The sequence below is a fragment of the Gymnoscopelus braueri genome (assembly GCF_963280865.1).
Source record: "Gymnoscopelus braueri genome assembly, chromosome: 6".
Classification (NCBI taxonomy): Eukaryota; Metazoa; Chordata; class Actinopteri; order Myctophiformes; family Myctophidae; genus Gymnoscopelus; species Gymnoscopelus braueri.
Window position 1 is genome coordinate 21591319 of NC_137607.1, and position 12432 is coordinate 21603750.

General features: G+C 44.7%; 1 protein-coding gene across 3 annotated transcripts in view; it reads left to right on the forward strand.

The window, feature by feature from the left end:
- Positions 1-10644, forward strand: part of shdb (Src homology 2 domain containing transforming protein D, b) — a 32021-nt gene extending 21377 nt beyond the window's left edge. The window contains exons 5-8 of one of the 3 annotated variants that reach the window (XR_013933325.1): positions 2898-2975; positions 4526-4698; positions 6269-6388; positions 9581-9718. Coding sequence is in view for 2 of the 3 variants with exons in the window: in XM_080431151.1 (XP_080287277.1) it covers positions 2898-2975; positions 4526-4694; positions 6269-6388; positions 9581-9767 (554 nt within the window). In the remaining variant the exon portion in view is untranslated. Of the gene's footprint in view, positions 1-2897; positions 2976-4525; positions 4699-6268; positions 6389-9580 lie in introns of all 3 variants that reach the window. The other 2 variants (XM_080431151.1, XM_080431152.1) reach the window with 2 other exon arrangements.
- The last annotated feature ends 1788 nt before the right edge of the window (positions 10645-12432 follow it).

Sequence of the window (12432 nt, forward strand, 5' to 3'; positions counted from 1 at the left end):
TCCCATTAGAAATAAATGGAAGCCAGATGTTCCGCTTGTGAATGAATGACAGCTCCAGAGAATGTGTGTTTGTGAGTGTGTGTGTGCGTGCGCGCGCGTGCGTGTGCTAATTATTCAGATTTTATTTTATTGTTTTAATCATGTATTCACCCAAACGTGCCATTGTGTTTGCACAGGGTTAATTTTCCACTGGCATCGCAATCAGGTCACACTGAACCTATGATGTATTGCGTCTGTACACCTAAGTATGCTGTATGTGCACACCCTCCCCCCCCCCCCCCCCCCCCCCACACACACACACACACACACACACACTTTCTGTGTAGAATATCTTGCCTGAATTGGAGAATCCACACAGACCCCAAACATAGAGAGCAGGTAAGGCTGCTCCTCATGAATCAAACATATAAACGGCTGCATACATTTCTTGCCTGAAATGGATTATCTTGGCTTACTCCTGTGTGTGTGTGTGTGTGTGTGTGTGTGTGTGTGTGTGTGTGTGAGTGAGTGAGAAGTCTGTTGGGTCAGTGGAACATGGCATCTTGGTGCTGATAGCAGTAAACAGCATGGTTCGAGTGTGCATGTGTTGGGATGAGAACCACCGTTCGGAATCAGGACACAGCTAACCATATTCACACGGCGGCTATCTTGCTCTTACATCATACTGTCATGATTATGAAGTTTTACTTGACGATTAATTGTCATGCAAATAATTGCGATTAACGATTTAATTGTGTGGCTTTCAGGCCTTAACAAAAGTTGCACAGGGAAGATACGACAAAAAAAAATTATAAACAAAGAAATGATCTGACAATGGTCAATACCAATAATCAAAATAAATGCCAAAATACGGCATATTTGATATTTTATACTAAAGATTTGTAACAAAATAGTGGAAATAGACTATCTACATCTTGTAGATCTTCTATTTCCACTATTTCGGGAGATGTTTCAAACTGTATGAAGCTTTCTCAACATTACGGTAGGCTACCGTTTATTTTTATTTTTAATATGGTCACTCTACTCTTACATCATACAGTGTGCAGGAAACCCCGCCCCGTTCAGCCGTCCCCTGTGAATATGGCCAATACAAGTACATCCTAGGGAAAGTCATGGACTTGCACGCACACAGTGAACTAGCTCAGAATGCCTTTGCCTGGAATATAACCACATGAACCCTAGCGTCCTTATTCTGGGTCGAACATTCAACAGAAATGGTAGATCTACGAGCTCACAACGCAACTGCTATTTTTGGCAATTAGATTTGGTGTACAGGGAAAAAAGGAGGGGCTTTACCCCTGGGGGATTCCGAACTATATAGGGGTTTAGAAGTAAATTATCTGCATCCATATCTGGATTCCATGCTGAGCCACTCAAATCTGCTCTTGTCTCTCTCTCTCAGATGGCTGCTGAACACATTTTCTGGCTGATCTCTCATTTACACCACTCTCTCTTTTCTCACACACTACATGTGTGTTTGGGGGTGTTGTGTTGTGGTGTGGTGGCAGCTGGACTTGGTGTGAAGGTTGAGGACATCATTGTGTGCGTGCGTGCTTGTCTGTGTGTGTGTGTGTGTGAGCGTGTGACGTGTGTGTGCTTGCGTGCCTGTGCAGACGGGTGCCAGGCCACCTTTTTAATCCTGACTTTTGGTGGAGGTGCGCCCTGCTCCAGATGGGGCCATTGTGCTGCGCCATGCATCAATAATTCACAGAGAGCTCGAGAAAGTGGTGGAGTGTGTCTGCCTGCTCAATAATTAACCGAGGACTGAGAGGGGCATGTATGTACAGCTCGGGACCCTCTCCAAACGCCCATTCAGGTGGCCTTTGATGTTCAAGACCTGGGGGGGGGCTTTGGATCTGTCGGCTCATTAAGATATCACCCCCCTTTCCTTTTATTTGTTTTGTAATCTGCTTTCACTGTGCGTGGGTGGTGGATCGGTGGGGGTGCTGGATGCATGGCGTGAAACAGATGCGAGAAGCATAACGTGGATGTGTATGTGTATGTGTGTGTGCGTGCTTGTCGCCACTGAGGCTGCAGTAATGAGTGTGAGGTGGTTGTCTGCTATGCCGGCTAATGAGAGCTGTTTTGGGTTGGCGTCTCACAGCGCGTGGTTCCTCCGTTCCTATCCCGTCTAGGTAGTAGCTGGATGAAGCTCTATCGGCCCGCCAGTCTCAGTAGACTCTCTCTGCCCTCGGGGCACAAAGGTCTTTGAGCATGACTTCTGGGGAACAGAAGGGTTGCGTTAGCTGACACTGACAGCTGACGGCACAAAGAAGTCTCATCAGAATCCAGGTCGTCGTATGGAATTTTGATTTGTTTCGGCGGCTGTGGAACAGAAATGTGCCTCAATATACTTAGTAGTAGTGCATAAAGTATGGTACCAAGAGACAACAGGACCTGGAGGGTGCAAGGCACACTACGGACTGCACAGAAGACTAACTGTAAGGTTGATGAGTTCAGAAAATTGTTGTTTTGTAAATTAATAGAGATATGTGATGTTCTGAACTAGTGTGGAAGGGAGGATGAAGAGAGGAGTCAGCAGATATATTTAGCTACGTTTCATGACGGGAGAAAACGTCACTTCAGCACACCTCCACAATGTCACCTCCGCACGCACGCACGCACGCACGCACGCACGCACGCACGCACGCACGCACGCACGCAAGCACACACAGCTTCCACTGTTGACTCATTTCTCTTCTCTTTCCGTTTCGATCTCTCCTCCGCTTTCAAACCTTGAGTGCATTCAACCACACTTCTTACTATCACCAGTTACTCTCCCACCACTTCTCTCCATTTAGGTAATTTAACACCTCTGGTCTTTTTTCTCACTCTCTTCCACTCCCTCTTCTTTTACTCCCCCCCCACCCCCACCCCCACCCCCACCCCGTTGTTAGAAATGAGGGAGTTGTCGGAGATGCCCTGGCCTGCCCCAGTGGGGCAGCTGGAAGAGGACGCACCCCTCAGAGAGCAAGGTGACCTATCACCCTCAATAAGTCCCCCCCCCCCCCCCCACATACACACACACACAAACACACACAATGACCCCTTCCTCTCACTCACGCTGACCTCCATGGTCAGAGGTGTTGTTCTGCTCTCTCTCTCTCTCTCTCCCCTGAGTCCCCAGTGGCCTGCACCTGCCCTTCATGACCCCTCCCTTGTCCTCGTGGCTGAATGGACTGATGATGGTTAGATGTTAAACCACGAGGTCGTCACGATGTCCTCCATCACCGCAGCCCTCCCTGTCACTCACAGCACAGTGACCGGATGGACTTAGATCAATATAAAGATAAATAAAGATAGTTGGACATAATTCTAGTGGTCTCGTGTAGCCAGACCATCAAAAAAAAAAACTGCCTGGGGCGCCCGCTGGCCTAGTGGTTCAGGCGCATACCACATACGCTGGTAATCCAGCTTGACAGCGTGTCGCGGGTTCGACTCCCGATCCCGACGACCTTTGCTGTGTGTCACCCATCTCTCTCCCCATTTCCTGTCAGCTTACTGTCCTGTCAAATAAAGGCATAAAAGCCCAGAAAAATATCTTTTAAAAAAAAAGAAGAAAAAACTGCCTACTGATATGTCCGGAGAAATATAAATTGAATGTTGTGGCTAAAACTGTGAGGAAACAATTCAGAGATTAAGAGAAATCACTGCACTGCAGAACAATTACAAAGACTTAAGGGCGGTACTTCATATTTAATATTGGGACGGTTATATGATTTGTTTTCAAAGCAAGAGACGTAGGTTTGTCTGCGTTTTGTCACTACATTGAATTTAGATGTCACTATTATGAATCGGCAAGCAGAGATCTCTGATTGTCTGGCCACGTGAGACTTTAATACTGGTGCCTCGTATACAGAGTCAAGTCCTCAATGTTCATTTGTCCATTTGAGAGTGTACACATGTAACTAAATGGACACGTACACTCAATTTAATACTTTTATTTTACTGTTTATTATTGCTCTCTCTCTTCTACCTCTGTTTATTTTGATTCGGCTGTTCTAGCCATGTGTTGAATGCTTTTTCCAGTTCCTGTGTTAGCCTGCGTGTCCGCTGGGAACCTCTCTTCACAGCAGTAGCTTCTTTTTCATGTGTTCTTTTGTCTCTTTTCCCCAATTAGAAAGCACTCCCTGTTCTGTATTCACTACAATGATGTGCTGAGTCCTGGAAGTTCGAAGCGTTTGAACTTTTTAGCAAAAGCAGGTTTCAGCAGGTTTTCAGTGTGAACGTGGCCACCATAGGCATCTGTTTAACATTGCTAGCTGACTATAGGAACTAAGGACATGAGGTCACGCCACATTATCTGTCCTGCACCACCTATTATGACGCCACCCTATTATGCTGGTGATTATGGTGATATTCTAACCCATATGGGTGGCTTTGTAATGGGGTGTAGCAGGATATCTGTTGTCTGTTTGTGAGCATCAAGCCCTGTTGATGATGACATTGTATGAATAACGTGTCTCTGTCTGTCTTTCTCCGTCATCTCCACTGTCCTCCTGTCTCCCTTCCTCTCTCGCTACAGTGCAGTTTGACGGGGCAGAGTGGGACCGCTCCTCACCCCCCACGGAGCGCTTGCGACCTCCAGGGCCCAGGTCTAGCCCGCTGGCCGGAGGGGGCATGAAGTTTCGTTTGCCCCAGGAAACCATGGTCGGAGAAAGAGTGGATCCTACCCTGCCCCTGGAAAAGCAGGTGTATGTATGTCTGTTTGCTAACGGATCCTTGGGAATTGAACATGTGTCATTAGTACTACACTGTTAATTTTACTCTGTGAGCATACAAACGTAACCAAATTTGGTTACATTTGTACACTCTCGGAGTTACATTAACACTGAGGGTTTTACTGTGTACGTGCTGTGAAACCCTGTATGTTGTCAGGATGTCTAAAGCGTGACTGACATCAAGAATAATGTTTCCACGTTTGCTGTCCTTGACATTTGAAGTTGTTGTGAGTGTTTCCTCCCACACATCCTGCCCAAAAAATCCCAGTGTTATTGCTTGCGCTTTTATCTACCGTCTTTAGGGCACTTAATACTAAACTAAAATACGTTCTGCTGAGCGACCTTCATCAGAAATGGCAGAATTAACTAAGGTCAGCGTATAAGAACTAATTAAGTCAGAACATTAAAGCACACATTTACTTTGGTCTCAGGATTTCAAACATCATTGGTGTAATCGATGGGCTGCATCTGTGTACATAAAGAGCTATTTTGCTAATGAAATGCAAGTACATGCCCTTGAAGCATGCACACACGCATTCGTGTGCGCACTCACACACACGAGCGTGCACACACACACACACACACACACACACACACATACATACACACACACACACACACACACACACACACACACACACACACACACACACACACACACACACACACACACACACACACACACACACACACACACACACACACACACACACACACGCACAAAGCACAAAGCACACACAAGGCACACACCGACACTCAATGAGGATGTTGGTAGATTATTCTGCACCATTACTCCTGATGGTCTCTTAAGAGCTGTTACGGGCCCACTGGTCCTTTTAGCACTCAGCTTTAAACAGAAAAAACGCCAACCTCCACCTGTAGCATTCACGACGCTTGACTGTAGGGCCTGTAACGCGAAGCTGCAGATCTGCAGAGGCAATTCACACAAGTTTTAAGAACGAATTTTGATCCTTTTAAATAGAGACGCAGACCATTGGCCTTAACCTGCACTTCGCTGCAAGTCATCCTAAATGAGAGCACATCATTATGGCAGCTAAGCATACATATTTTGTCAATGGTGACAGTCATTGCAATTATATACTTTCATTATGGTAAGTGATATAATTGTGACATAATTGAGCTATTATAGCTGTATTATAATTGCACTGTAATAGAACCCCTATTAGTGCTACTCCGGGATCACACACACACACACACACACACACACACACACACACACACACACACACACACACACACACACACACACACACACACACACACACACACACACACACACACACACACACACACACACGGTACACGTAGCTCAATTGCCACAGCAATTGTCTTGGAAATACATTTGTATGTGATTTGCAGTGACACATCATTTGTCCCTTTTTTGCGATGCAGCCATGTTGCTGAGACACATGATCTATCTCCTTTAAGAACCATGTCACATTTCCGCCCCAAAAATGGTCGGCTCCCCCCTTTCTTTATGGAAAAATCCATTGAGCCATTTGTCTTGTGTGTGCTGTGTCTATCAGGTGGTACCACGGTGCTCTGTCACGTTCGGAGGCAGAGTCCCTACTGACACTGTGTAAAGAATGCAGCTACCTGGTGAGGAACAGCCAGACCAGCCGCTCGGAATACTCTCTCTCACTACGGTACATGCACACACACACACACACACACACACACACACACACACACACACACACACACACACACACACACACACACACACACACACACACACACACACACACACACACACACACACACACACACACACACACTGACTCCAATGACCAGAGATTTAATGGTAGAGCACTTCTTAATTAATTCTCGGATAAACTACTTTAGCAGTTTGATTGAATATTCTTGAGTGTGGAGGTACTGTGTGTGTGTGTGTGTGTGTTTGTGTGTGTGTGTGTGTGTGTGTGTGTGTGTGTGTGTGCACGCGCGCGCGCGCATGCATGTGTTTTTGTGTGGGAAGGATTGTTTGTGTGAGTGTTTTGAAGCCGCCAAATGTGTCAATCTCATATTTCATTCAGCACACTTTCCCCATCTGTCTCTCCTCTCCTCCTCTCGTCCTTGTACGTCGCTCCTGCTTAAGATCATCAGCATACTGATTCCTCTCCTGATAGTCATTCACATGCCGCAAATACTGCTTATCTGGACAAGTGTCTTTCCTCTAATTACTACCATAATCCATAACCTGCATCTCTCTATATTTCTCCCCCACTTGCCTCCCATCCTTGGCCCCTCTCTTCTGTGTCCCCCTCGCCCCGATAGGCTGGCTAAGTGGTAATCAGGCAGGTAGAGCACACTTCAGTGCACACATCATCCGTTCTCTAATCATTAATGAATATGAATCACCTTATATAATGGACCACACATGAAGGGCTCAAGGGAGGGGATAAAGGAACGGGTGGATTGAGGAAAGAATCTTCACCATGTTGACGTCACCGCGACCCAAAAATGTATTTCCGGAGGGTGACCCCAAGTGGTTGGGGCGATGGGGCGTGTACCACGTGGGCTCGGATGCCCAGTTCTGTTCCCGGCCGGCCGGACCATATGCTGCATTTCACCTCCCTGCCCTCTCTCTCTCTGTGTTTCACATCTCTCTGTTCACTGTACCTATCAAAACAAAGGCTCAGAATTAAAAAAATACATATTCTTTGTGGCTTTTATGCCTTTATTGATAGGACAGTAGGCTGACTGGAAAAGGGGAGAGAGATGGGGAGTGACATGCTGCAAAGGCCGTCGGGATCGGGAGTCGAACCCGTGACACGCTGTCAGGATTACCAGCCTAGGTGCCCAGGCGGTTACGCCAACCGTCCGGGCCGGCTCCGAAAACTTTTAATTCAATTCATTACCCCTCACTTCACTTCATCAACTAATGCTATTTGTCAGAAATCTCCAGAAATCTAGTGTCATGATGCAGAGCCTTTACCAGCATGTTGAAACACGTGTCACCAATCCCACAGGACGGCATACAGTGAAGTTGAAGAGATTATTGGAAAAACAAAAAAACATGTGCGTTCACACCGTAGAATCACACGTGATTTTGGTCGCTGGAAGCCAGGTAGAATGAATTATACCAAAGATTCTGTTGTTCACGTATAAAAACTAAGAGGTAGTCAACCAAAAAAGTATTGCAATATACAAAACGTGGATAGAAAATCACAGATGGAGATGCACTTGTGGAAAAACCTTACACAATTTTTTTTTTTTTGGAAAAATGCTCATGAACTGATGATAATAATAATGATAAATGGCATTATGACTTGTTTAAGACTCGAAACAAAAAGTTTAGGACTTGGACTTGACTTAGGACTTGCCTGTCTTGACTCTGGACTTGAGTATAAAGACTGGAGACTTACTTGTAACTTGCAAAACAATGACTTTGTCCCACCTCTGGTCTATACAGCAGCCAGTGACTTGGGTCTTTATGGTTATACATGTCAAAAAAAATCTAATCTTAGTAGTATACAGTATTTACAATATATATTGTATGTATCCACAATGCCTTTTGCCATGGTGAGGCAATGCCATGCTGTTGGCTTTCAAATGGACACAAAACATTAAAACATTAATGTAACAGCACAGCGTGAGTCAGCGGTGAAACAGACAAGCCCACCAGCTTCAAAGTATTTATGAAAAAGCAAGCCGTGCTGGATGAAGACATACCATAAATTTAAATGCTGACACAATGATCTGAGTCACAATGTTGTGGGGAAACAGTGGCGTGACTCTTAACTCTCTGTTGTTTGGCTGTTTGTAGTCGGTTCATGTTTTGCTGCTCTTCTCTTTGATTTGATTTACTATAATAATGACTAGTGGCAGCAGACGACCAATTAGAGCACTTCTCTTTCCCTCTGCTTCTATAATTAGACATACATCATGACTGGCTGACTGGCTCTTAAAGGGAAAGTCCTTTGCTGGCGTCCTACTGTAACTCTTAACCCATTCAATCCGGGAACGCATCTACAAATGTCTTCTAAATCCTAACAGGTTTCTGAAAAACGTATGTCGCTATATCTAGTGGTTCTCAAACTTTTTCATGTCAAGGGCCCCCAAAATGATCTTGGCTGTGGACCCCCATCTCAAAATATGTTGTTCCAGGGACCCCCAGAAGCAAAGATTTCAGTTAAATAATTTCTGTTTAAAAATATATGTATGTTCAAAGATTTTCACAAATGTTCGCGATCTTTTAGATTTTTGGCTATTTTTGAATAGCCAAAGGATAAAATTATGGTTAAAGTGGTGGCTTGCTGCTTTGCCCTGCCGCTCATATTGTCTCGCATGATTCCTTTTTCTCTCCCTCGTACAGTAATCCTTGCCTTTTGTCTTTCCTCTCACCTGCGCCCTAACATCACTCATCCATATTCTGCCCTCCCCCCCTTTCCTTCGCTTCCTCTGCTCCCCTTTCTTGTGTCATAAATGTTGACATGGTTTTAAATCTTGGTTAGATATGTGCCATAAAAGTGTGGGGGGAAAGTAGACTATATATATTGAGAGAGACTTGTCATTTCCACTGTGTCATTATGGGATGAGATGTGCGGTGTTGCCGCATGATTGGTCCTCTCTGCCCCACATTTCATATTCTCTCTCTCCCTTTTCTTTCCCTCTCACTTCTCTCTCGTGTTTTGCTCTGTCTCTCTTTCTCTATCACCATCGTCATCCCTTTATGACCTTCTTCATGTTCTCTCTCTCACTATCACATTTTCCTCATCATTTCTCATATGTGCCCTGTTTTCTCTTTTCTTTATCTCTGTTTTTATACCCGCTTCACTCCCTCCCTCTCTCTACCCCCCCCCCCTTCTCTCCTCTTATTCCTTCCGGTTCTGCAGGAGCTGTCAGGGCTTCATGCACATGAAGTTCAGTCAGTGTAAAGACGGTAAATACGTGTTGGGCCAGAACAGCCTGCCGTTTGACACCATCCCAGAGGTCATCCACTTCTACACGACGCACAAACTGCCAATCCGGGGCGCCGAGCACCTCTCACTGCTCTATCCGGTGATGGTTCAGACGCTGTGAATAATAATAGTTCCATGACACTCTTTAGCCCGGACCTCCAGGCTGGACACTTGAAACTCTTGTTGACTTTGAATGTTTGGGGGGATTTCCCATGCAGCGGACCATCAGTGCTCTGCACTCATTGGACTGGACTGGACTATTCTGATGATTCAGTAGACAGCTGGCTTCCAGCCCCCCCCCCCCCCCCCCCCCCCCCCACCACCACTGCTGTTGTGCTTGTGCCAAGTGTCTCATGACATAACGGGGAATCAATTCATATGAAATGCAATACCGGAGCTTTAGGGCCACCTTTGTCTCTCTCGCCTCTTCTCTGTCTGAACCACACAGGGGACTGAGTTCAGGTCGTCAGGCAATCGTTTCCATTCCTTATTTTGTTTTCCTGCTTGACAAGAGTACGCTGTGACAAAGGTTGTGCCCGAAACCAGACTTAACTGCAGCGGTTAAACCCTATGTTCAGCTATTTCGTTGACCGGGGTCCCCCAGGGGTCTGTATTTATACCCCCCTCTTTTCCCTCTACACACCAATCTCTTTAGTGAAAATAGCTGATCTACAAGCTCACATGTTGTTGCTATGGGTCAGATTGGCTATTTTCGGGAAATGTTTTTGCTGAATGTTTCGCCTATTTTGACATGCCCAGAATAGGGATGGTAGGGTTCGTGTGGTTAAGTCTGGTGCTGCTCCAATATAATCATGGTAATGATAATCTCATCAGGTGAACACTGGAAGCATGTCACATGTTGTCAGGTGAAAGCCTTGTAACTTTGTTGTTTTCAGTGTTGTTGTCTCGTTGTCCTCTATGAGATGAGAACATTTTACAACATTACAGATCCTTGTATATTAAAAAAGAAAATGCATGGCTGTCATGATTTTAAGAAATCCTGAATGGTTGGTCTTTTTTGAAAATACAAGGTTTTCACTTCAAGGTGGTGTGAGTGTTTTTTTTTGTAAAAAAATAAAATAAGAATAAAGGTTTTGTTAACTTAAAATATTAAAGCTCTACTTTCTGTGTGTTTGTTGAGTAACAGGGGTCTCCTCGTGTCTCCAGCTCTTTAGAAAATACATGTTCAGGTCAGTATACCAATCAGGAGAGAATCAGCTTCACTCTTATAGCGTTCCAGTTCTCATTTTGGCCATAGCAAAATGTATTTTCTGTTTACTAAAGAGCTGAAGAGACGGGGAGCCCCTGTTACTAAACAAACACTCTATTGTAATGATTGCTATCGGAATATAGAGCTATTTAACCCTTATTTTAACTAGAACGACAACAAAAAACTTACACCACCTTAAGCCAGTGATGTTTTTTTTCCAAAACTTCAGTTTTCTACACTAAACCACACTTTAGCTTTGGATCTCCTGTAGATCTGAATCCAAGTATGTGTTTTGCATCATCACGCTGCTATATGTTAAAGACTTGATTGTCCCATGTATCACCATGTCACATGTAGGTTGTGTTTTACAATATGTGGACCTTGTTGACTTGTGTCTTCATCTCCTTTGTTTGCCTACGTTGCATATGCTGGACACGTATTAGGTTTCAAAACGGGCAAATTGGCACTGAGGTCATCTTGCTGCAATGAGCCTATTTCTAAGATCTGTATGTCGGCCATGAGCCACATCCCAAACTAAAAGGAATACTAATCCAGAAATCATTGATCAGTCTGAGAAACTTTGCGAATGTTGGATCTTCTCACAAATCCTGCAAAGGTGTCTTTGATCGTATATTCTCTCCTTCTCAGTCGATTACATGCGTCAGTGTAATGTGCAGCATCTATAATGGATTCTGAATGTCACTGCCTGGTTGCAGTGCATCGCAGATTAACCACTTAAACCCTATAGACGGTACTTCATTAGTAAACTCCAGTGTTTGCCTATTTTCTCCCAATGTTCCCCTATTATGACATGCCCAGAATTGGGACACTAGGGTTTAAGTGGTTAAAAAAATAAATAATCACAATTCAACCACATTTTCTGCCGTGATGGAGCGGAACAGTTTCTACATCAGCTGTGCTTTAAGTCCAGAGTTGTGTTAATTGAATATCATGGTCTTATTCTGTCGCTATAGCACTAGAAGATTGGTTGCCCGATTTTACCTGCTGTGTTGAAACCTCACATCGATGGTCAAAACAATAAAGTGTTTCTAAACAGAACTGCATTGTGCAATGCAATCTTTATTGTCTTTTAACCAATTTCAACCTGGCTTCCCTGTTTTGGCCATGACATTGTAGGTGAAATGTTTCAAAAAACATTTAAAGAATATTCAAAAATGTTCAAGAATTAAAAAACTAAAACAAATTAAATAGCAGATTGACAAGCTAGCGAGTCACGATGTGATGCATTGTGGGGCTTGTAGACTGGCTATTGTAGCTATTTTTGTATCTCGCTTCTCATGGTTAATAGAGTAGACACTGCACTGTAAAATGTGGAGTGTTCTAAGTGAAATTAACACTCCATATTGTATTGTGTGGGGCTCCTGGCGCCAAACAGAGTGGTTAGACAAAGGACCTGGAGGGACTGCATACTTTATATACTCCAACACGTGCACACGTGCTCACACACACAGGCTCTCATCCATCTATTAACAGCAGGGGAAGTGGGAGGGAGAGATTGGGGGGGGGGGGGGGGTAGAGGAGGAGGAGGAGGAGGAGGGGAGGCGGTCCTCATTAT